This window comes from Eutrigla gurnardus (assembly GCF_963514095.1).
Source record: "Eutrigla gurnardus genome assembly, chromosome: 13".
NCBI classification, from domain to species: domain Eukaryota; kingdom Metazoa; phylum Chordata; class Actinopteri; order Perciformes; family Triglidae; genus Eutrigla; species Eutrigla gurnardus.
Window position 1 is genome coordinate 2,047,625 of NC_139936.1, and position 22,054 is coordinate 2,069,678.

At 43.5% G+C, this 22,054-nt stretch overlaps 2 protein-coding genes across 5 annotated transcripts in view; both read right to left on the bottom strand.

The window, feature by feature from the left end:
* ulk1a (unc-51 like autophagy activating kinase 1a) overlaps positions 1 to 8,240 on the bottom strand; it is an 18,451-nt gene extending 10,211 nt beyond the window's left edge. For both annotated transcript variants that reach the window (XM_084023966.1, XM_084023965.1), the window contains exons 1-8: positions 7,788 to 8,240; positions 7,612 to 7,704; positions 7,399 to 7,440; positions 6,146 to 6,178; positions 6,021 to 6,057; positions 1,579 to 1,752; positions 968 to 1,041; positions 215 to 316 (exon numbers count right to left, since the gene is read on the bottom strand). In XM_084023966.1, the coding sequence (XP_083880092.1) occupies positions 215 to 316; positions 968 to 1,041; positions 1,579 to 1,752; positions 6,021 to 6,057; positions 6,146 to 6,178; positions 7,399 to 7,440; positions 7,612 to 7,704; positions 7,788 to 7,877 (645 nt within the window). In that variant the 5' untranslated portion in view covers positions 7,878 to 8,240. The remainder of the gene's footprint in view (positions 1 to 214; positions 317 to 967; positions 1,042 to 1,578; positions 1,753 to 6,020; positions 6,058 to 6,145; positions 6,179 to 7,398; positions 7,441 to 7,611; positions 7,705 to 7,787) is intronic.
* A 617-nt stretch (positions 8,241 to 8,857) lies between these two features.
* Positions 8,858 to 22,054, bottom strand: part of adgrd1 (adhesion G protein-coupled receptor D1) — a 32,154-nt gene continuing 18,957 nt past the window's right edge. For all 3 annotated transcript variants that reach the window (XM_084023970.1, XM_084023969.1, XM_084023968.1), the window contains 12 exons: positions 19,422 to 19,495; positions 18,784 to 18,907; positions 16,666 to 16,769; positions 16,475 to 16,586; positions 15,970 to 16,123; positions 14,668 to 14,734; positions 14,519 to 14,585; positions 11,211 to 11,302; positions 10,985 to 11,111; positions 10,865 to 10,906; positions 10,466 to 10,558; positions 8,858 to 10,369 (listed from right to left, as the gene is read on the bottom strand). In XM_084023970.1, coding sequence (XP_083880096.1) covers positions 10,274 to 10,369; positions 10,466 to 10,558; positions 10,865 to 10,906; positions 10,985 to 11,111; positions 11,211 to 11,302; positions 14,519 to 14,585; positions 14,668 to 14,734; positions 15,970 to 16,123; positions 16,475 to 16,586; positions 16,666 to 16,769; positions 18,784 to 18,907; positions 19,422 to 19,495 — 1,152 coding nt within the window. In that variant the 3' untranslated portion in view covers positions 8,858 to 10,273. The remainder of the gene's footprint in view (positions 10,370 to 10,465; positions 10,559 to 10,864; positions 10,907 to 10,984; positions 11,112 to 11,210; positions 11,303 to 14,518; positions 14,586 to 14,667; positions 14,735 to 15,969; positions 16,124 to 16,474; positions 16,587 to 16,665; positions 16,770 to 18,783; positions 18,908 to 19,421; positions 19,496 to 22,054) is intronic.

Sequence of the window (22,054 nt, forward strand, 5' to 3'; positions counted from 1 at the left end):
ACACTGGAGATCAGGGAGGTGAGACAGGGAGTGAGACAGGCAGGCAGGTGGTGGAGTGGATCAAGTGTTGTGTTCAGGGTGAGTGCTGACAGTAGTGATCCCCCCCCGCCCCCCCTTCTAGGAAGTAAAGCTAAACTGTTTCCCAACTGCTTCTAGATCTCATTTTGTATTTCTGTATTTATTAATCTAAATGAGCTGAAGGTAACAAACTCACGTGGAACGGTGCCTTCCCGGTCAGACACTGGTACACGATGGTGCCGATGCTCCACAGGTCCGCCTTGGCGTCGTAGTTCTGGGACATGATGACCTCGGGAGCCTGAACGCATCGTACGGGACACGGTGAGACACGGTGAGACACGGTGACTAAGGAGACGGAAAACCTCACCAACACTCACCATGTACAAACCATACCAACACTCACCATGTATAAACCTCACCAACACTCACCATGTACAAACCTCACCAACACTCACCATGTATAAACCTCACCAACACTCACCATGTACAAACCTCACCAACACTCACCATGTACAAACCTCACCAACACTCACCATGTACAAACCTCACCGACACTCACCATGTACAAACCTCACCGACACTCACCATGTACAAACCTCACCGACACTCACCATGTACAAACCTCACCGACACTCACCATGTACAAACCTCACCAACACTCACTATGTACAAACCTCACCAACACTCACCATGTACAAACCTCACCGACACTCACCATGTACAAACCTCACCGACACTCACCATGTACAAACCTCACCAACACTCACCATGTACAAACCTCACCGACACTCACCATGTACAAACCTCACCGACACTCACCATGTACAAACCTCACCGACACTCACCATGTACAAACCTCACCAACACTCACTATGTACAAACCTCACCAACACTCACCATGTACAAACCTCACCAACACTCACCATGTACAAACCTCACCGACACTCACCATGTACATGGGAGAGCCACACAGCGTCGCCGCCATCGTGTTCCTCTGCAGGTGGCGAGCAAACCCGAAGTCAGCTGGGGAGGGGAGGAGGGGGGGGGGGGGAGGGGGGAGGAGGACATGGAGGAAGAAGAAGAAGAGAAGGAGGATGTGGAGGAGGATGAGGAACAAGAAGAAGAAGAGGAGGAAGAAGAAGAAGAGATGGAGGAGGAGGAGCAAGAAGAAGAAAAAAAGGAGGATGTCGAGGAGGATGAGGAGGAGGAACAAGAAGAAGAAGAGGAGGAAGAAGAAGAAGAAGAGAAGGAGGATGTGGAGGAGGACAAGGAGGAGAAAGAGGAGGAGGAGGAAGAAGAGGAGGAGGATGTGGAGGAGGAGGTGGAGAAGGAAGAGGAGAAAGAGGAGGGGAGGAGGAGTAATGATAAGAAAATGTCCTGTTAGGATTTTGTGTTGGATCTATAACTCATATTCAGATTTGAACTATTTCACTTTATGCTTTGAGTAAATTAAACGTGATAATGTAAAGAAGGACATGATAAGCTTTGCATCCTCATATCCTATATATATAATAATAAACAGTGATATAGCAGACGTGGATCTGGTCTCTGGTGGTCTACCGATCTTGATGCAGGTGTTGGCGGGGCTGGACCGCCGCCCCTCCGGGTGCCACAGCAGGATGTTCTGGGGCTTGAGGTCTCGGTGGAGGATCCCTTTGCTCTGCAGGACCTTCATGGCCCGGCTGATCTGCTGCAGGAAGACCCGGATGGTGTCCTCGCTCAGCGAGCCCTTCACTGAGGAGAGGAGGAGACGTTAGACGTTAGAGGAGGCATTAGAGGAGGCGTTGGACGTTAGAGGAGATGTTGGACGTTAGAGGAGACGTTGGACGTTAGAGGAGACGTTGGACGTTAGAGGAGACGTTGGACGTTAGAGGAGATGTTGGACGTTAGAGGAGACGTTGGACGTTAGAGGAGATGTTGGACATTAGAGGAGACGTTGGACGTTAGAGGAGACATTAGAGGAGACGTTAGAGGAGACATTAGAGGAGACATTAGAGGAGACGTTGGAGGAGACATTAGAGGAGACGTTAGAGGAGACATTAGAGGAGACGTTGGACGTTAGAGGAGACGTTGGACGTTAGAGGAGACATTAGAGGAGACGTTAGAGGAGACATTAGAGGAGACGTTAGAGGAGACGTTAGAGGAGACATTAGAGGAGACGTTAGAGGAGACATTAGAGGAGACATTAGAGGAGACGTTAGAGGAGACGTTAGAGGAGACGTTAGAGGAGACGTTGGACGTTAGAGGAGACATTAGAGGAGACATTAGAGGAGACGTTAGAGGAGACGTTAGAGGAGACATTAGAGGAGACATTAGAGGAGACGTTGGACGTTAGAGGAGACGTTAGAGGAGACATTAGAGGAGACGTTAGAGGAGACATTAGAGGAGACGTTAGAGGAGACATTAGAGGAGACGTTGGACGTTAGAGGAGACATTAGAGGAGACATTAGAGGAGACGTTGGACGTTAGTCGGCAAATAGAAGCTTCCTCAGGTTTCACAGAGGACGCAGTTCAGGGGAGGAGATGCACCGTCGGCAGGTCTGTCTCACCCACCGGTCTGATCCATCCAGATCAATCAATAAGCCAATCAATAGAATAATAACGGGGACTATTTAGACTATTGATGAATGATTAGTGACTTTTTAAAGCACGGTGTTTAATATTTACTTCTCGGATCTAAATACTTTCAGCTTTTTTAAAACTTCTCTGATATTAAACCGGATATTTTGGGATATTTGGTCGGACACAACAGGAAGGATCATTCAGAAAAACAGGTGATTCCTAATTCCAATAATTGATCTTGATGTCCGTCTGACTCTGCTGGGGGGGTCATGTGGGTGCTCGGGGCCGTTTGCCAACTGTGACAGAGTGTTGTTCTGCAAATAGCCCATGTGCCTCCTTGGCAGCCGAACGCCCGACGCTCTACAGAATAAGAGACGGCAGCGAGGTCGCATTTCAGCAGAAAATACATCTCAGATTATTTTCTTCTTCTACTCTGAGAATTCAGACCAGGAGAAATTAGACACAATAATTACCCTGTGAAGTATATCTGACCATCCATCCATCATCCATCCATCTATACATCCATCCATCATCCATTCATCTATATATCCATCCATCCATCTATACATCCATCATCCATCTATACATCCATCCATCTATACATCCATCATCCATCCATCTATACATCCATCCATCTATACATTCATCCATCATCCATTCATCTATATATCCATCCATCCATCTATACATCCATCATCCATCTATACATCCATCCATCTATACATCCATCATCCATCCATCTATACATCCATCCATCTATACATTCATCTATACATCCATCTATACATCCATCCATCATCCATCCATCTATACATCCATCCATCCATCCATCTATACATCCATCTATACATCCATCCATCTATACATCCATCCATCATCCATCCATCTATATATCCATCCATCCATCATCCATCTGTATACATCCATCTATACATCCATCTATACATCCATCCATCATCCATCCATCTATATATCCATCCATCCATCATCCATCTGTATACATCCATCTATACATCCATCCATCCATCTATACATCCATCCATCCATCTATACATCCATCTATACATCCATCCATCCATCTATACATCCATCTATACATCCATCATCAATTCATATATCTATACATCCATTCATATATCTATACATCCATCTATACATCCATCTATATATCCATCTATACATCCATCCATCCATCATCCATCCATCTATACATCCATCCATCTATACATCCATCTATATATCCATCTATACATCCATCCATCCATCATCCATCCATCTATACATCCATCCATCCATCCATCTATACATCCATCTATATATCCATCTATACATCCATCCATCCATCTATACATCCATCTATATATCCATCTATACATCCATCCATCCATCATCCATCCATCTATACATCCATCCATCCATCTATCTATACATCCATCATCCATCCATCCATCTATACATCCATCATCCATCCATCTATACATCCATCCATCCATCTATACATTCATCTATACATCCATCTATACATCCATCCATCATCCATCCATCTATACATCCATCCATCCATCCATCTATACATCCATCTATACATCCATCCATCTATACATCCATCCATCATCCATCCATCTATATATCCATCCATCCATCATCCATCTGTATACATCCATCTATACATCCATCTATACATCCATCCATCATCCATCCATCTATATATCCATCCATCCATCATCCATCTGTATACATCCATCTATACATCCATCTATACATCCATCCATCCATCTATACATCCATCTATACATCCATCATCAATTCATATATCTATACATCCATCCATCCATCTATACATCCATCTATACATCCATCCATCCATCTATACATCCATCTATACATCCATCATCAATTCATATATCTATACATCCATCATCCATCTATACATCCATCTATACATCCATCATCCATTCATATATCTATACATCCATCTATACATCCATCTATATATCCATCTATACATCCATCCATCCATCATCCATCCATCTATACATCCATCCATCTATACATCCATCTATATATCCATCTATACATCCATCCATCCATCATCCATCCATCTATACATCCATCCATCCATCCATCCATCTATACATCCATCCATCCATCCATCTATACATCCATCTATATATCCATCTATACATCCATCCATCCATCTATACATCCATCTATATATCCATCTATACATCCATCCATCCATCATCCATCCATCTATACATCCATCCATCCATCCATCTATACATCCATCATCCATCCATCCATCTATACATCCATCTATACATCCATCTATACATCCATCTATACATCCATCTATACATCCATCCATCTATACATCCATCCATCATCCATCCATCTATATATCCATCCATCCATCATCCATCCATCTATACATCCATCCATCCATCCATCTATACATCCATCCATCCATCCATCTATACATCCATCCATCATCCATCCATCTATATATCCATCCATCCATCCATCCATCATCCATCCATCTATACGTCCATCTATACATACATCCATCCATCTATACATCATCCATCCATCCTTCCATCCATCCATCCATCTATACATCCATCATCCATCCATCCATCTATACATCCATCCATCGAGCTATACATCCATCTATACATCCATCATCCATCCATCCACCCATCCATCCATCCTTCCATCTATACATCATCCATCCATCCATCCATCATCCATCCATCCTTCCATCTATACATCATCCATCATCCATCCATCTATACATCCATCCATCCATCCATCTATACATACATCCATCCATCTATACATCCATCATCCATCTATACATCCTTCCATCTATACATCCATCATCCATCCATCCATCATCCATCCATCTATACACACATCCATCCATCATCCATCCATCCTTCCATCTATACATCCATCCATCCATCATCCATCCATACATCCATCCATCTATACATCCATCCATCCATCATCCATCCATCCATCCATCCATCCATCCATCCATCCATCCATCCATCCATCTATACATTCATCTATACATCCATCCATCCATCCATACATCCATCCATCCATCCATCCATCCATCCATCCATCTATACATTCATCTATACATCCATCCATCCATCCATCCATCCACCCATTTATGTAATTAATCATTATTATTGTATGTATTAGTATTAAATATGAGTATTGGTGCTCATTAGTGACGTGTTGAGTTCTTAAATCTGATTCTACGATGTTTCTGCTTCGCCTCCTTCTAAACTCTAAAATCTCAGCCGAGCCTTGTAGAAGTGCTGAGTCGGCGTGGCGGCGAGGTTTGGGTGTGAACGCTTGGTGTTGTTTGACCCTGAAAGGTCAAACGGAAGCTTTGGAAGCACACGGAGAGGAGGCAGCAGACTCACAGTGCAGGTACTCGGCCAGGTCGCCGCCGTTACAGTACTGAAAAGACCACAGAGACAAGGTGAGGACAGGTGATGACAACACACCGCCGCCATGGGGGTCACTTCCTGTTCCCAACACAACTCACCTCCATGACCAGGTACACACAGCCGCCCATTTCCTGTTGACAGACAACACACAGCGTCAACACGAGGTCAGAAAGTACACACTGCTCAGTCCAACAGCTGTTCCCCCGGTTACACAACCGGTGACTCCGCCCCCTTTCCTACACCGACTCGTGTTCAGGCTCGTCTCCAGCAGGGCTTCTAGAAACTCTGGCTGATGCAGGGGGGTCTGAAACCGAACCCCCCCCCCCCCCCCCCCCGTGTGAATCATCTCGGGAATTCTGACTTCATCGGGTGAATTTAGAGCGGGACTTAAAGACAGGATAGAAAGATTTAGATTTTTATAAATAATATTTGTTTTTTAACTAAAGTGATTTCCGTGTGTTTAGTGCCATTTTTAAGAGGTTTAAGTACATTTAAGTGTATTTAAAAGCGTTATATATGTATGTAATAATAATAATAATAATAATATTTTAATATTAATAATAATTCATATATATATATATGAATTATTATTAATATTAAAATATTATTATTATTTTAATGATTATCGGGATTATCATGAATCTCAATTACTTTGTCCAGGATAGTCGGCAATTTAATTTTTTATCTCTTTTTCAAGTCACTGAAAACGAGATTCACCTCGATCAATAACTCTAAAATGTTTTTTATCCTGATAAACAATAAAATCCTGCATCGTAAAAAAATGACTTTTACATGGAGTGAATTCATGTGAAACTGGAGTGGTTTATATTAATTATTATTCCAGCTGATGAGATCATAAGAGAGAGCAGGTTGGTGAATTCGCACCTTCGGCCGGACCTTGAACGCATCGTCTGGAGTCATTAACCTGTCTGCAGTGAGACAAGCCATTGTTTGGACAGCCGGCCATCTGCCAGGAGCAGTGAGACCGGATCAGACCTGTCTGTCTGCTGTCTGGCAGGTGTCAGTGAGGTGAGATTAGGTGAGCGCGCACACACACACACACACACACACACACACACACACACACACACACACACACACACACTATGCACCCTTCGGTGTTTTTATTATTATTATTATTATTATTATTATTGGGGTTTTAGATGGTCTAGAGGTTTTATATGGTCTAGGGGTTTTATATGGTGTAGGGGTTTAGATGGTCTAGGGGTTTTATATGGTCTAGGGGTTTTAGATGGTCTAGGGGTTTTTATATGGTCTAGGGGTTTTAGATGGTCTAGTAATATAGTAGTAGTAGTAAAGGGGGTAATTAATAGGTAGAAGAGGTGTTTACCTGATAGTCGAGCAGTCTGACGATGTTTTGGTGTCGGAGCTCCTGGAGGAGGAAGAGGAGGAGGAGGAGAGGAAGAGGAGGAGGAGGAGAGGAAGAGGAGACGAGGAGAGGAGGAAGAGGCGGAGGAGGTGGAGGAGGAGAACATAGAGACACTTCATGTTATCTTGAGGAGACAAACAGGAACCAGGATGTTGGACCCCGAGGTCTCCTCACCTTCAGGATCCGGATCTCCTTCCCCAGCAGAGCCTGAGACTTGGCCAGGTTCTTCTTGTTGATGCACTTCACAGCGACCACCCAGTCCCGTTTCTGGAGGAGAACCATAACACAGCAGGTGAGTGAACGCACCTGTGATCATCACGTGATCATCACTCCCGAGTATTACAAATTACCTCTTTATGTCGGCCTTTGAACACAACCGCGAAGGCTCCGTGACCAATCAGGTCTTTCCTGTTGAACTCAAACCTCCCAACGGACTCCATGACGATGAAAATAAAATACAAAGAAAAGGTTCGAGTCCCCGAGACGCTTCAGCAGGTTTTCCGTCTCAAACGGACGAGCAGTCGCGCGACACTTCCGTCGTGCCGGTAAATCCCATTTCATTCACGGACGTCTGCGCACGTGACACGCAACAACAACATGACGAAGTTTGTGTCAACACAAAAACAAGTTACAAAAAACTAAACGTGTAAACAAAATGAGCGTCCCGCTGTTTTATTCCCGGGTCGGGATGAGTCCGGGTTTGGGGTTTTGTTCGGATCTGGATCCGGTTAAAAGTCCACGTCGGTGCTGTTTGCTTGTCAGTTATTATTGTCTCTCACCTTTTCTACCCCAACACGCTCGAGTTATTCATATCTCACGGCGAGCATGCGCAGAAGACGCGCACAGGCAAGGGTGAAGATGGCGCCTTCAGGGACGCCTCGTAAACCTGTAAATCCAACGTCTTCATTTGGCGAAAGCCCAGAGAAAAATACTTATATTTTAAACGCTGATTTTTAAAGGAGTTGTTTTCTTTTCCCTAAATGTTGTTTATGTTTTTGTTTGCTCTCTTCTTGTTTGTTTACTTACTATAATATTTTACACTGGTCATATGTGCAAACACAAATATGCAGGAGTCAAAGTACAGACGTTGTCTACTCAAATAGAAGTAAACTCTGGTAAAAATAAATAAATAGTATAAGTACTGATTCAACTTCTGTACTCAAGTAAAAGTGGAAAAGTAACTTTCCCCCCAAATCTTCTTTCATTCAAACAGGTTTCATTAACAGATTACTTCCTGTATGTGTTTCTAGTGTTTTCTTACTCAGGTTCTTGTTGAAGCGTCACATGATAAACATTATGTAGTTTAACACCAACAGGAAGGATTACAGCAAGAAAAAACATGAAAAATTGAAGAATAACTGTTTTTGTAGCACATCGAAGCAGAACGCCGTGTAATAAAGACAACGCTGACTTTCTTGTCATAAAGGTTTTATAGTAAAGATAACTGGAAGCACAAACCATAGTACCATAAGGCAACAATCAATAAAAGGCCATACAAGAACAGAAATGTTGAATGATTTCACTTTTAAGTTTGACATGAAAAGTGAGCGCAGAGTGACTTACAGTAAATCCTGTTCTAGGAAACTTTAAATGTTGGTACAGTGTAATGTTCAAATATGTCATCTCCCTCCATTCTCACAGTATTTTTTAAGAAAACAACCACATCAAGTCCCTCTTTTGTAGAACATATTTCATTGTACAAAAAAATTATGAAAATGTAAAGAAATTGGCAAAAAAAGACATCATAAAACTTCACAGAATTGTGTCCAAAAACACAACTAGTATTCACTATTCCTCAAAGAGCATAAAATACTGCAGCTTACTACGATGTGAGGTACTGCAAATATATATATATATATTTATAAACGAGTTCATTTCAAGAGAGGAAACACACAGACGGACACAGAATCTGACATGAGAACATTGTGATTGTTGAGCTGTGAGCAGGGAAACACGATATCACAAAATAAATAAATACATAATATCAGTTACATGGATCTGAGCATTGATGACCAGGTGAATCCCGGAGAAAAAAACAAGCAACCTGTCCTTCGTGACGATGAATACTGTTAACAGCCGGTGAAACATGATGCCGTTTTTAATTAAAGGCGTGAATCTAACATTATATTTAAGGGAAAAATATATATATACTGCTTTCCCTTGGTCTTTTTCTATTCAAGTTGATGTATTTTGTACCCAAACGCACCCTGAAAGTACTTCTGACTCGAATGTTACCTGTCAGCACGTATCGCTGGATTTTAACGAGGAGGATTCGGACATTTTTGGGAATGAGCGTGCATGATCCCTCCCACTCTTGTGTTAAGTTAATGGGGGGGAGGGGGGGGGGGGGGGTTGCTTGGGTATAAAATCCACAATGTGTCATTTTTACTGGGTTCTTGTGTGGATTAAATAAATGAGATATAACACATGGATTAATGAGCCTCAGAGCGGGCAGGTGGATCTAGTCACTCAGCTGCTGTTTCCTCCTTTTCCCTGTCTTTGTGCTAAGCTAAGCTAACCAGTTGCTCATCTAACTCTCAGCAAGAAGGCAAATTAGCCAAGTTGCAAAAATGTCAAACTAATCTCTAATAAGTAAATCAGTCTGATGGACAGATCCGGCGCTGCACTACAGACCCTGAACTGCACTCCGAGGTCCTCCTCAGAAATCCCTGCTCTTGTTGGTTTTCAGGAACACAGTATGTTTCTATGAGGCGATAATAAGGCACAGTCGTCGGGAGTCTGTTTGTCTGTAAAAGGTGATCTACGATTCAGCGTCCGACTCATGACTAAGAAAGTGGGAGGAACTCTTGCCAGTGTTCTAGACGGAGAGACGCTTCTAGACGGCGGAGAGGTCGATGCGATTGGCCGAGTTGGTGCTTTTGTCCCACGTGTTCATCTTGGTGGGAGTGATGCCCTCCTTGTTTCCGTTCATCTAGAGGACGTGAAGGACAAACGTTAAGACTAAAGCAGCCGAGTGACTCATTTCTGTTCCAGGCAGATCTTTAAAAAACAAAACGCCGGCGCTCACAATGTCGGAGTTGAACGGCTTCACATTGATGTTTCGGATGGAGCTGCTGGTCAGAGACCAAACCTTGGTTTTGTGTTTGAAAGCAGCTCTGACCTAAAGAAAGAAGCAAACACGCAATAGATGATGACCAGGTAGAATACATCTCATCTAGCCTAAATCAGCAAACACAGAACATATCCCTTCCCTGCTCATCAGAGGAAACATCTCCACGCATGATATTTCTGTGGGAAATGAGAGTTCCTGTGGGGAGAGTAACTCCCTTTGGATGTGGTCTTCACACTCTGACACGCTCTGACATTTTACATGAACATCTAAACAATTTAACAGCTCAAAAGCAAAGGGAAGAAGCATCATAGGTCCTCCTTAAACAATAATAATGTACAGGATGTAGCACCGTACCTCAGAGTTGAGAAGACAGTGAAACAAGAAGACAAAGAAGCCCTAAAGACAGGAGAACAAAAACACTTTAGCATAATGTTTACAACACATTTAAAAACAGAAAAGAAAAGAAGAACTGACCTGTAACGAGTTGAATACAGCAAAAATATACAGGAAGGGCAGAGAGTGACTGTTGATGGCGAGGACGCCGAAGATCCAGGAGATGCCGAGTATCGGCAGGAGCACCGCCACGGCTTTGACAGTCAGCCTTCACACAGACATCACATCATTATATAATCATAATTATAAGTTATTCATAAAGGACGGAGTATTAAAAGGAGCATCCATCATGGAAAAGACAACTCACTTGACTGCGTTGGCGTCTCCGTGAACCTTGTAACTCTCCCCGCTGATTCGAGATATGATCCTGGTCACCGATATCAGAATGCCGACGTTCACCTGGAAGGTTCCAGACATTTAACACACCTGGAAGGTTCCAGACATTTAACACACCTGGAAGGTTCCAGACATTTAACACACCTGGAAGGTTCCAGACATTTAACACACCTGGAAGGTTCCAGACATTTAACACACCTGGAAGGTTCCAGACATTTAACACACCTGGAAGGTTCCAGACATTTAACACACCTGGAAGGTTCCAGACATTTAACACACCTGGAAGGTTCCATACATTTAACACACCTGGAAGGTTCCAAACATTTAACACACCTGGAAGGTTCCAGACATTTAACACACCTGGAAGGTTCCAGACATTTAACACACCTGGAAGGTTCCAGACATTTAACACACCTGGAAGGTTCCATATATTTAACACACCTGGAAGGTTCCATATATTTAACACACCTGGAAGGTTCCAGACATTTAACACACCTGGAAGGTTCCAGACATTTAACACACCTGGAAGGTTCCATATATTTAACACACCTGGAAGGTTCCAGACATTTAACACACCTGGAAGGTTCCAGACATTTAACACACCTGGAAGGTTCCATATATTTAACAAGGTTCCATACATTTAACACACCTGGAAGGTTCCATATATTTAACACACCTGGAAGGTTCCATATATTTAACACACCTGGAAGGTTCCAAACATTTAACACACCTGGAAGGTTCCAGACATTTAACACACCTGGAAGGTTCCAGACATTTAACACACCTGGAAGGTTCCAGACATTTAACACACCTGGAAGGTTCCAGACATTTAACACACCTGGAAGGTTCCATATATTTAACACACCTGGAAGGTTCCATATATTTAACACACCTGGAAGGTTCCAGACATTTAACACACCTGGAAGGTTCCAGACATTTAACACACCTGGAAGGTTCCATATATTTAACACACCTGGAAGGTTCCAGACATTTAACACACCTGGAAGGTTCCAGACATTTAACACACCTGGAAGGTTCCATATATTTAACAAGGTTCCATACATTTAACACACCTGGAAGGTTCCATATATTTAACACACCTGGAAGGTTCCATATATTTAACACACCTGGAAGGTTCCAGACATTTAATACACCTGGAAGGTTCCAGACATTTAATACACCTGGAAGGTTCTAGACATTTAACACACCTGGAAGGTTCCAGACATTTAACACACCTGGAAGGTTCCAGACATTTAACACACCTGGAAGGTTCCAGACATTTAACACACCTGGAAGGTTCCAGACATTTAACACACCTGGAAGGTTCCATATATTTAACAAGGTTCCATACATTTAACACACCTGGAAGGTTCCAGACATTTAACACACCTGGAAGGTTCCATACATTTAACACACCTGGAAGGTTCCAGACATTTAACACACCTGGAAGGTTCCATACATTTAACACACCTGGAAGGTTCCAGACATTTAACACACCTGGAAGGTTCCAGACATTTAACACACCTGGAAGGTTCCATATATTTAACAAGGTTCCATACATTTAACACACCTGGAAGGTTCCAGACATTTAACACACCTGGAAGGTTCCATATATTTAACACACCTGGAAGGTTCCATATATTTAACACACCTGGAAGGTTCCATATATTTAACACACCTGGAAGGTTCTAGACATTTAACACACCTGGAAGGTTCTAGACATTTAACACACCTGGAAGGTTCCAGACATTTAACACACCTGGAAGGTTCTAGACATTTAACACACCTGGAAGGTTCCAGACATTTAACACACCTGGAAGGTTCCAGACATTTAACACACCTGGAAGGTTCCATACATTTAACACACCTGGAAGGTTCCATACATTTAACACACCTGGAAGGTTCCATACATTTAACACACCTGGAAGGTTCCAGACATTTAACACACCTGGAAGGTTCTAGACATTTAACACACCTGGAAGGTTCCAGACATTTAACACACCTGGAAGGTTCCAGACATTTAACACACCTGGAAGGTTCCAGACATTTAACACACCTGGAAGGTTCCATACATTTCACACACCCGGAAGGTTCCATACATTTAACACACCTGGAAGGTTCCAGACATTTAACCCCCCCCGGAAGGTTCCATACATTTAACACATCTGGAAGGTTCCATACATTTAACACATCTGGAAGGTTCCATATATTTAACACACCTGGAAGGTTCCAGACATTTAACACACCTGGAAGGTTCCAGACATTTAACACACCTGGAAGGTTCCAGACATTTAACACACCTGGAAGGTTCCATACATTTAACACACCTGGAAGGTTCCAGACATTTAACACGCCTGGAAGGTTCCATACATTTAACACACCTGGAAGGTTCCATACATTTAACACATCTGGAAGGTTCCATATATTTAACACACCTGGAAGGTTCCATACATTTAACACACCTGGAAGGTTCCATACATTTAACACACCTGGAAGGTTCCATATATTTAACACACCTGGAAGGTTCTAGACATTTAACACACCTGGAAGGTTCCATATATTTAACACACCTGGAAGGTTCCATATATTTAACACACCTGGAAGGTTCCAGACATTTAACACACCTGGAAGGTTCCATATATTTAACAAGGTTCCATACATTTAACACACCTGGAAGGTTCCATATATTTAACAAGGTTCCATACATTTAACACACCTGGAAGGTTCCATATATTTAACACACCTGGAAGGTTCCATATATTTAACAAGGTTCCATACATTTAACACACTACCAAGACAGATTCAACTCACGATCACGCTACGCAGAACAAACAGGAAAACGTTCTCACTCCCAGTTCAGCGAGGCCTTTCCCCACCCATTCACTCACTCATAATACTATTACTACTACTATACAGATTTACTTTATGCAATAATCCATCCATCTAAATGATTATCTTACCTACCAACGTTTGCTCAGTAAGCTCTCAGTTCCTCTAGTGTCAGATTTTCAGTTTCCTCTCGTTACACATGCCATATTTTCAAAATAAAAGTCTGTGTTGACAGGGAGTGAGGTTCAGGCCGCTAGACCGTCGTTTTAGTTTCAGGAAATGAGCGTGGTTAACTTTAACTGTTAACGGGACACTAAGCGGGTGGACTATCTGGCTCTTTATACCACGCAGTGGAGCAACCAGTCAGTATTTGATTAGTTGGGAGTCTGAGGTCAATTAGGAACTGTAAAAGGAAAATAAAAAAAGAGACAAATTAAATTTGTTGCTCACCACAATGACAAAGAGAGCCGGTGCCACGAACGCCCAGATGGCTCCGTTTGTCAGTGACAGCCAGCAGCTGAGAAAGGAGGGGTGACATCATTCTCATGTAATGAATTCAACCAATTCCATGTAATTCACGGAGGGGGGGTCATACTTACTTGTCGACCTCGCCGTAACTGTTCAGAGCTGATGTCATGGACACCACACAGATGAGCAACGGAGAGCCTGGAGACAAACACAGTCACTGAAGATGGGAACATGATGGCTGGATTAAAGCACTATGAGGCCCCTGAGCTAAAAACATGGGTCCCCTTTCACACCCAACCCCCCCCACCAACCACTAAAACACAGCTTCATTTCATTGGCTGTCTCTATTAGTCTGATTTTATTTATGAATGAGCATCACATACGGTTGGCTCCTTCCTCATTTGAAATCTACGTTGCTACAGAAAAGTGGAAATCCAGCAGACAAACACAATGTTTAGCCTCTTTTAACCATCACCTGTCTTTGAAAACACTTTGACACCCAGCGGCGGTTTTACTCGTCATCTCCTGCTAATCGCTAATTCAGCTGAAAGGAGCTCGTTTTTATTCTGGATCTTTCTGTTTCCAGCACGCGACGCTCGAGTGAAAGGAAACTTTTACTTTGAGTAGGAAATGAAAGTTACGTTTTATCACAGCTAATAGCCGCAGCAATCAATTCTAAAAGAAAATATATCTATTATTTTATTCATAATCATAGCAGCTCTACTTCTGTCAAGGCAGGTCTCCGTTTGGTCACAGAATGAAAGATCCCTCTGGCCTGAAGAAAGGAAGTAATATAACAGGGATCGTTTCCACCTAATGGATGCAGCATGTGGAGGAGGTGCATTCCCCGGCAGCCAACGACAGTACGTATGTCCCAGATCTGTTTTTATGTGTCCATCAAACTCAGGTTCACTCACATCACGATGGCTACGGTGGAATGTACCAACTCAACAGGGTCATAGTTGCTCTGTAAACCATTCCTCGGCTTTAAAAAGGTCCAGATCTCTGAATCCGCCCAGATAACTCTGATATCAGTGTCTTCTCCAACAACCGAATGAGAAAATGACACAAAAAAGGAGTAAAACTAAGAAGCCATCTTTGTCATCTGCATTCTCCATCTAACGGTGGACGCGGAGGCGCAGCGGAGCGACGCGGCCGGCCGCCGTGCGAGCAGTAAGACGGCCGTTTTACACCAGGAGAAGCTGTTTTCTGCTGGAGAGATCATCTGCAGAGACACCAGGCTATTTCTAATAAATCTAGCGGATGGATTTTGAGATGTGATCATGTGTGAGGGTCAAAACGTGGGAAGGAACAGCAGAGGGGAGGGGAGAAGCGTGTATATGATCAATTATGAGAATGAGGTCATTTGTAATCAGATATAATTGTTATCATTCGTAGGGCTCGTGGCCCGCTGAGAGATCCAGCAGACCTACCCCAGCCGATGCCGTAGTAGTAGAAGTGTTTGCTGCCCTCCGAGCCGAACACCTTGACCACCATGCTGTAGAGGTGGAGGCCCTCCACCAGCATCCAGGCGAAGGCGCTCAGGAAGAAGAAGTGAAGCAGGACAGCCATCACCTTACAAGGCAGCTGAGACGGAGACAAACACACTTTCATTATTATCTACTTATTATCTTTTGATCCTGTGTTGCATTTCTCTTCTTTCAGACTTACTATCACATCCCCGGTCAAAACATCTATTTCCTCGTATTATTATATGTAAAATCCAATGTTTCTCCTGGAAAAAGAAATCATGAAGCATGCTTGCATCGACCAGTTTCAACCAATTAAATCACGACATCCGTCCACCGAGATAGAGAAGCACTGCGAGTTAATCTGTTTCACTTGGAAACACGTCACCATACGGAAGCTAAATACCCGACTTTGTTCCTTCTAATAATCATATGATTATTATAATAACATGATGAGCTGTGGACGTACCGTGCCCGGGTCGAAGCGAGCGCTGATGAGCAGTAAGATCTCGGCCACCAGGATGGCGAAGGACAGGTTGGCGTGGATGTGGTAGCGTTGGTTCCGGATGGTGCTCACCGACCTGCAGACGCAAACACCACATTTACTCACCGCGCTGACGACTCGGAGGGAAAGGAGGCCGTTACCGCGGCGATACTCACGACAGAACTGCAAAAGTGACCAGAGTGATGGCGAGGCAGAAGATGGAGATTGAGCAGCCGACGTAACCGATGGTGGACAGCGCCACCCTGTGGCCGGGGGTGAGCTGTGTGCAGAGAACAAGAAGACACTTAAAAAGATGGAACACATTGAACACTGTGCCACGAACACGAAGACAAAGCAGGCTTGGTTTCAGATTTCAGAGATTTCAGAGTTTATGACTGGATGAACAAAACAACACGAGTCTCATTAGGAAGACTGTCATGAAGCTCTAGGAACAGGGTTTAATTCCTCATGTGTGAAGTGGTTACAACACAGACGTTTCTAACAGTATTCAGTGTTTTAGCTGTTATAAAGATTTGATTTTGGAATATGCATCGCCCATGACGCATGACGCTACAGAGGGTTTTGGTGCCCACTGATGTCGTTTTGGAGCCATTTTTTTGAAGGTTTTGGATTTGAGTGTCCATTAACAGTCTTGACGTTGTGCCTTGTCATTACAAGGGCAGAGGAGACTCAGCCTTCCAGAAAAAAGGGGGATATGTGGGATGTTTCCCTCGCAGGCTGAGGGACGAGGCAGCAGCCCTCTAATTAGAGGCTGGCGGAGGGAAAGTATAGCATCAAATGGACTGCTGCTCCTTAAATACAGCGCCGGCCCACTTAGCTGCAAGAAGTCCTCTTTTCTATTTCCAGACGAGCAGCGTGGACGCCGACCGCACTCCCATGCCACATATTCTTGGATAACAAAGAGGTATGTGTGTCGCCGTGGTGACAGCGTACACAGGTTGATGCAGATAATGTGGATATATAATACTGTGGGTTATGGCAGATGGATCCCAGATGTTTGTTTTTTAAAGGGACAGTTCTTATGGAGAGTGTGTGATCCTCGAGGAACGGACCACTGACCTGTGCAGCGACCCACAAATACCACACTACGGTACTTCTGTCTGAAACCACCAGTGAAACCATCGTGACTGTGCAGGTCTGCTTCCAGCCGACCTCCAGGGAGGAACCATTAACTGTCCGAGGGCTGAAGTGGGGACTTCTGGTTGGTGGTTTACTGTGTGGCTGACCGCTGCTTCCTGCCCAATTATGCTCCTACAAATGTACTTATTTTGTGACAAAGACGCAGAGGGAGGGGCCGGCGTTTTTGGATATGGCTGTTTGTAAGGAACAAAGCTTTTCCCTCTAAATAGCAGCGAGGGTTCTGACTGTTTCACTGCAGACGTCATCGATCGGTGTGTGTTGACTTGTGCTAGAAACCTTAACGACAGCTCCGTTCTATTTGAAGGGTTAGCCACCACGACGGTTCGGGTAAGGACCATGTAAGGACTGGTTAACGTTCACTTTCATGAAAGTTGCATATAATCTGACCCGGCTTCCAGGTTTCACTCCCCGTTGTTCCGCTGCACGTGTGCAAGTGTTTCTATATAAAAATTCATGCTAAACGGAGCCATAATGGACCTTTTTTATAATGGTGGTCTATGGGGTGAATGTATTTTTGGGCTGCTATGACACAGCGACGCTGAGAGGTGGCGCTGTTTCCATCTGTTAACACATTCATCACTAGGATCCGCGAAATTATGCAGCTAAATGAAACTCGGCAGTAACACATTTTGCAAAACTGCAATAATTTCTATTTTTAAGCCACTTGGCGGCAGTACACCAAGCTGAAAACACATGTTGACTGTAATATCACTGTATTATAAAAGGTGACACATATCAGAGAACTGTTGTCTATTACACACAAAAAAACATTCATTAAGAACATTATCAACTCTCCTATTAGCTCCGTTTTAGTCTCCACCAACTCCTAAACAAATATCTGCCTCTTTAGCTGCTAAGAGCTCCATTAAGATCACAGAATACACTTGTTAGCATCCGGGAACCGGACTGGCTTTAGGTTTTCACCTCAGATCCAAGAACCTTCTTCTAGCAATGTGCAGATTCTCAGTGGAAACGGCTTAAAACCCCTAAAAAGCAGGTCCAGTTGCCTCTGATAAAGACTACCACGACCTGGATCATCTTCATTAGCATACAGTCTTTTCATTTCGCGTTTCCAATGAGACAGCTTCCTGCTGCAGTCCATAGTAAATGTAAAAACATGAATAATGTCATACCTTTAAGGGCACCACTTGCATGAGGATGGCGAAGTTGGTGAGGTGGTTGCACAAACACACGGAGTACGTCAGGTTTCCATCAGAGCGGACGCAGCCTTCGTTGGACCAGACTCCCTCGTTTGAACTGCAAGGATGAAAATTATTATTTATGGACAATAAACTAGACATATTGATTTATATATAATATTCTGAACTATTCTTGGAGGCACACAGTGATTTTTTTTGTCTGATTTACCAGAGTGATCCGACAGGGTAATCCAATAATGTCTTCCTTGAGCTTCTCGGGCGAAGGGAGAGTTAAGGAGAGGAAGCCTTTGGATCCAACTAAAACACACTCCCTTTAAAAATTATGTACGCCGTCTAAGTCGAGTTTGCGCTCCATAGATCTTATTGACATATTTATTTTTTGCAGGAGGGAGGTTCTCAAGATACAGCAACACGTTTCAAACACTGACTGCTTTTGATCCGAACGGCAAAAAGGAAAACGCAACCTTTCCAAACGGCTGGTCATTACGTTTGATTCAAAGCCTTTAAGACTCAAGCAAAGAAACACGCAAAGAGTCGACAATCAAGATACACATCTCTCCGACTCCACATCACCGAGATATGCAGCATCGAAACCATGAACTCACACCCACCTGTAGTCCAAGAAGGCACAGTAGAGGAAGACTTTATTGCTCTGATTTAGGACTTGCTCTTGCTGTTCTTTGTTCTGAAAAAGAAAAGAAAAGATCTTGAATTGTCAGAGAAAAAGCATGTGATGAAGGAGTTTACCGGCTCATTAAATTACATGCAAAACACAGAGCAACCTGTTCGGAAAACAGACTTTAATCAAGAAGATGTGGAAGATTTATATTGATTTCATTTAAGCTTTCCTTCTATCCATAAACAAAAGGATCAGATCTTGATGTATTAGATACGTTCAGGCTAAGAAATCCTGTTTGCTTTTGTATCTAAAGCAAACCACTTTATAAATGCTGCTTCTGATACAACAGAGAAACCCTGAATCAGTGCTTAAAGACGAATAAACGGTCTGAGATGATACCGAACGCCAGAGAAGACACGCATCGACACTCAGCTGATCGACGCTCAAGGTGATTATCAGACCAGGCGAGAATCCCAACTGTCTTCGAGGATCTTATTTGATTATAGCTCACTTTTTCCGTGTCATTCCTTAATATGAGATTTGGAGCCTCCGGAGACAGTGAGCTAATGGCTACGGTGCAAGAATGCAGTAATTGGGGCTTGGCCCTGGTTTTCCAGGTCAAACCGCTACCCTCCTCAATCTGTCATCCGAAGAAAACAACACTCTGGTTGGCAGGTTGGGTGTACACTGAGAGACTGCACACCTCATCTCATTCCCGAGCCTCTCAGACTGAATAAGTGTATGATTAGATGGACTGTGTCTGCACCATTTCCTTCTGGAAAAAGTGAGAGCCGGAGTGAAACTGACACGGAGGCTGTCTGTTTCCTGGCCCATAAGCTCCGTGATTCATATTACAAAGCGCAGCACAATACGTTTGGCTTTGGTTGCGTAACCAAATCGCTGCTCTCATTCTGTCTGTTTCGCACATGCGGCTCTTTAGTCATCATGTATTGTGACCCTGGAGATGAAGGCAATGGATGGATTTGCATGTGGCCCATTAGAGCAGGCGGCGGCGGCGGCGGTGCACACGGGTCCAAGAGCCAATGCGAGCGCCATTAAACGCACTCCATCATCGCGAGCCGGCGGCCCGCTTTGAGTCGCTCCGAGGGACCCCGGGGGCGAATTTACTGCTGCCCTGGGGGGCTTCGACAACTCGCCTTGTTTGTTGGGTGGAAATGAAAGCAGATGGAAGAGAGACAAACTGGAATTGGCACGCTTTACGGCGTCGGATTTGCTCTCCGCACAGTCGCCGAACCTTTAATGTTCCTGCACGTTGAAGGAGACTAATTATCCACATGGAGCTCAAATGTAAACCCTGGCTGGCCGGGAAACCAGTCATCATTATCAAACCGTCATATATATGTATATACCAGATATACATACACTAGCAGACCATCACACACACACGAGGAGCTCTGTGGCCGCCTCCTCTCCAGCAACCGTCTGTTTGTGGGTCATCCAGTCGATATCGGAGTGGGAACCTGAAAGTCATTGGTGAAGTGTTAAAATGCTTCACCGCCGTTCCCCCCGCCGCCCCGAGGCCTCCGCCACCCAGCCAAGACCGGAGAGGGCGTTCCAGCTCTTTATTAAGAGCAGAAGGCCAAGCGAACACCACCTTGGAAATCACTTTAAGCCCCCGTAAAGGAGGAGGAGAGTGAAAGCTAGTGAGGGGGGAGTGACAGGCTGATGGAGGAGAGAGAGGCTGATAAACCAGAGATAGTCCAGGTGTTTCTGGTGCTTCTGTGTCGCCGCGTCCCACCCGGTGCATCCGTCACCTACAGCTCCGTCCTCAACGCTGACGGAGTCCAGAACTCACCCTCCAACCTCATGAAAGACTCAACTCTCAAACCTCTCATCTCCAGATGAACCAGCAGATATCAGCAGTGGAAGATACTTCCATTCAACTACTAGTGCAGCAATGGAAATAATAACACATGCCGACAAGTAAAAGTACTATTCAAGTATTCTTACACCTGAGATCATTAGATTAACAGTGATGCATCATTTCAGCTGGTGACATTATTATTTTATATTCCCAAGGATCGGAAGATAAATGTAGAAGTAGAAGTACAGAAACTAGTAGAAGTACTGATACTAGTAGAAGTACTGATTCAACTTCTTTACGCAAGTAAAAGTGGAAAAAGTACCGGATCTGAAATGTAATCAAAGTTTTTTTTTTTGCAATACTAACTGATTCTCACGTCATAAGAAGGAAAATAATCGATAATAATAAAGATTTGTATTTTTTTGGTAATGTAGTAATCTCTTGGTGGCAACGGTAGTTTTAGTATTCATGTAATATACATTATTATTATAGAGATTGTTATTTGCTCGCACAAAAACACAACTGGTCTGTATACACTTTCATCTTAGTGTGGGTTATCGTTTTGACTTGCAATAAAAATATATATGAATTCAAAGTAAGTATTAAATACATGTTACGCTGTAAAAAACCCGTAGTATTTGCCTGTGAAATGTAGTGGAGCAGAAGTAGAAAGTAGCAAGTAAAAAAACCCAGCTAATACCAAATAGTACTTAAATATGATACTCCAGTAAATGCACTTCATTACTCTCCAGCGCTGGCAGCAGGAACACATTTGGTGTTTGGAAATCATGATGCAACTC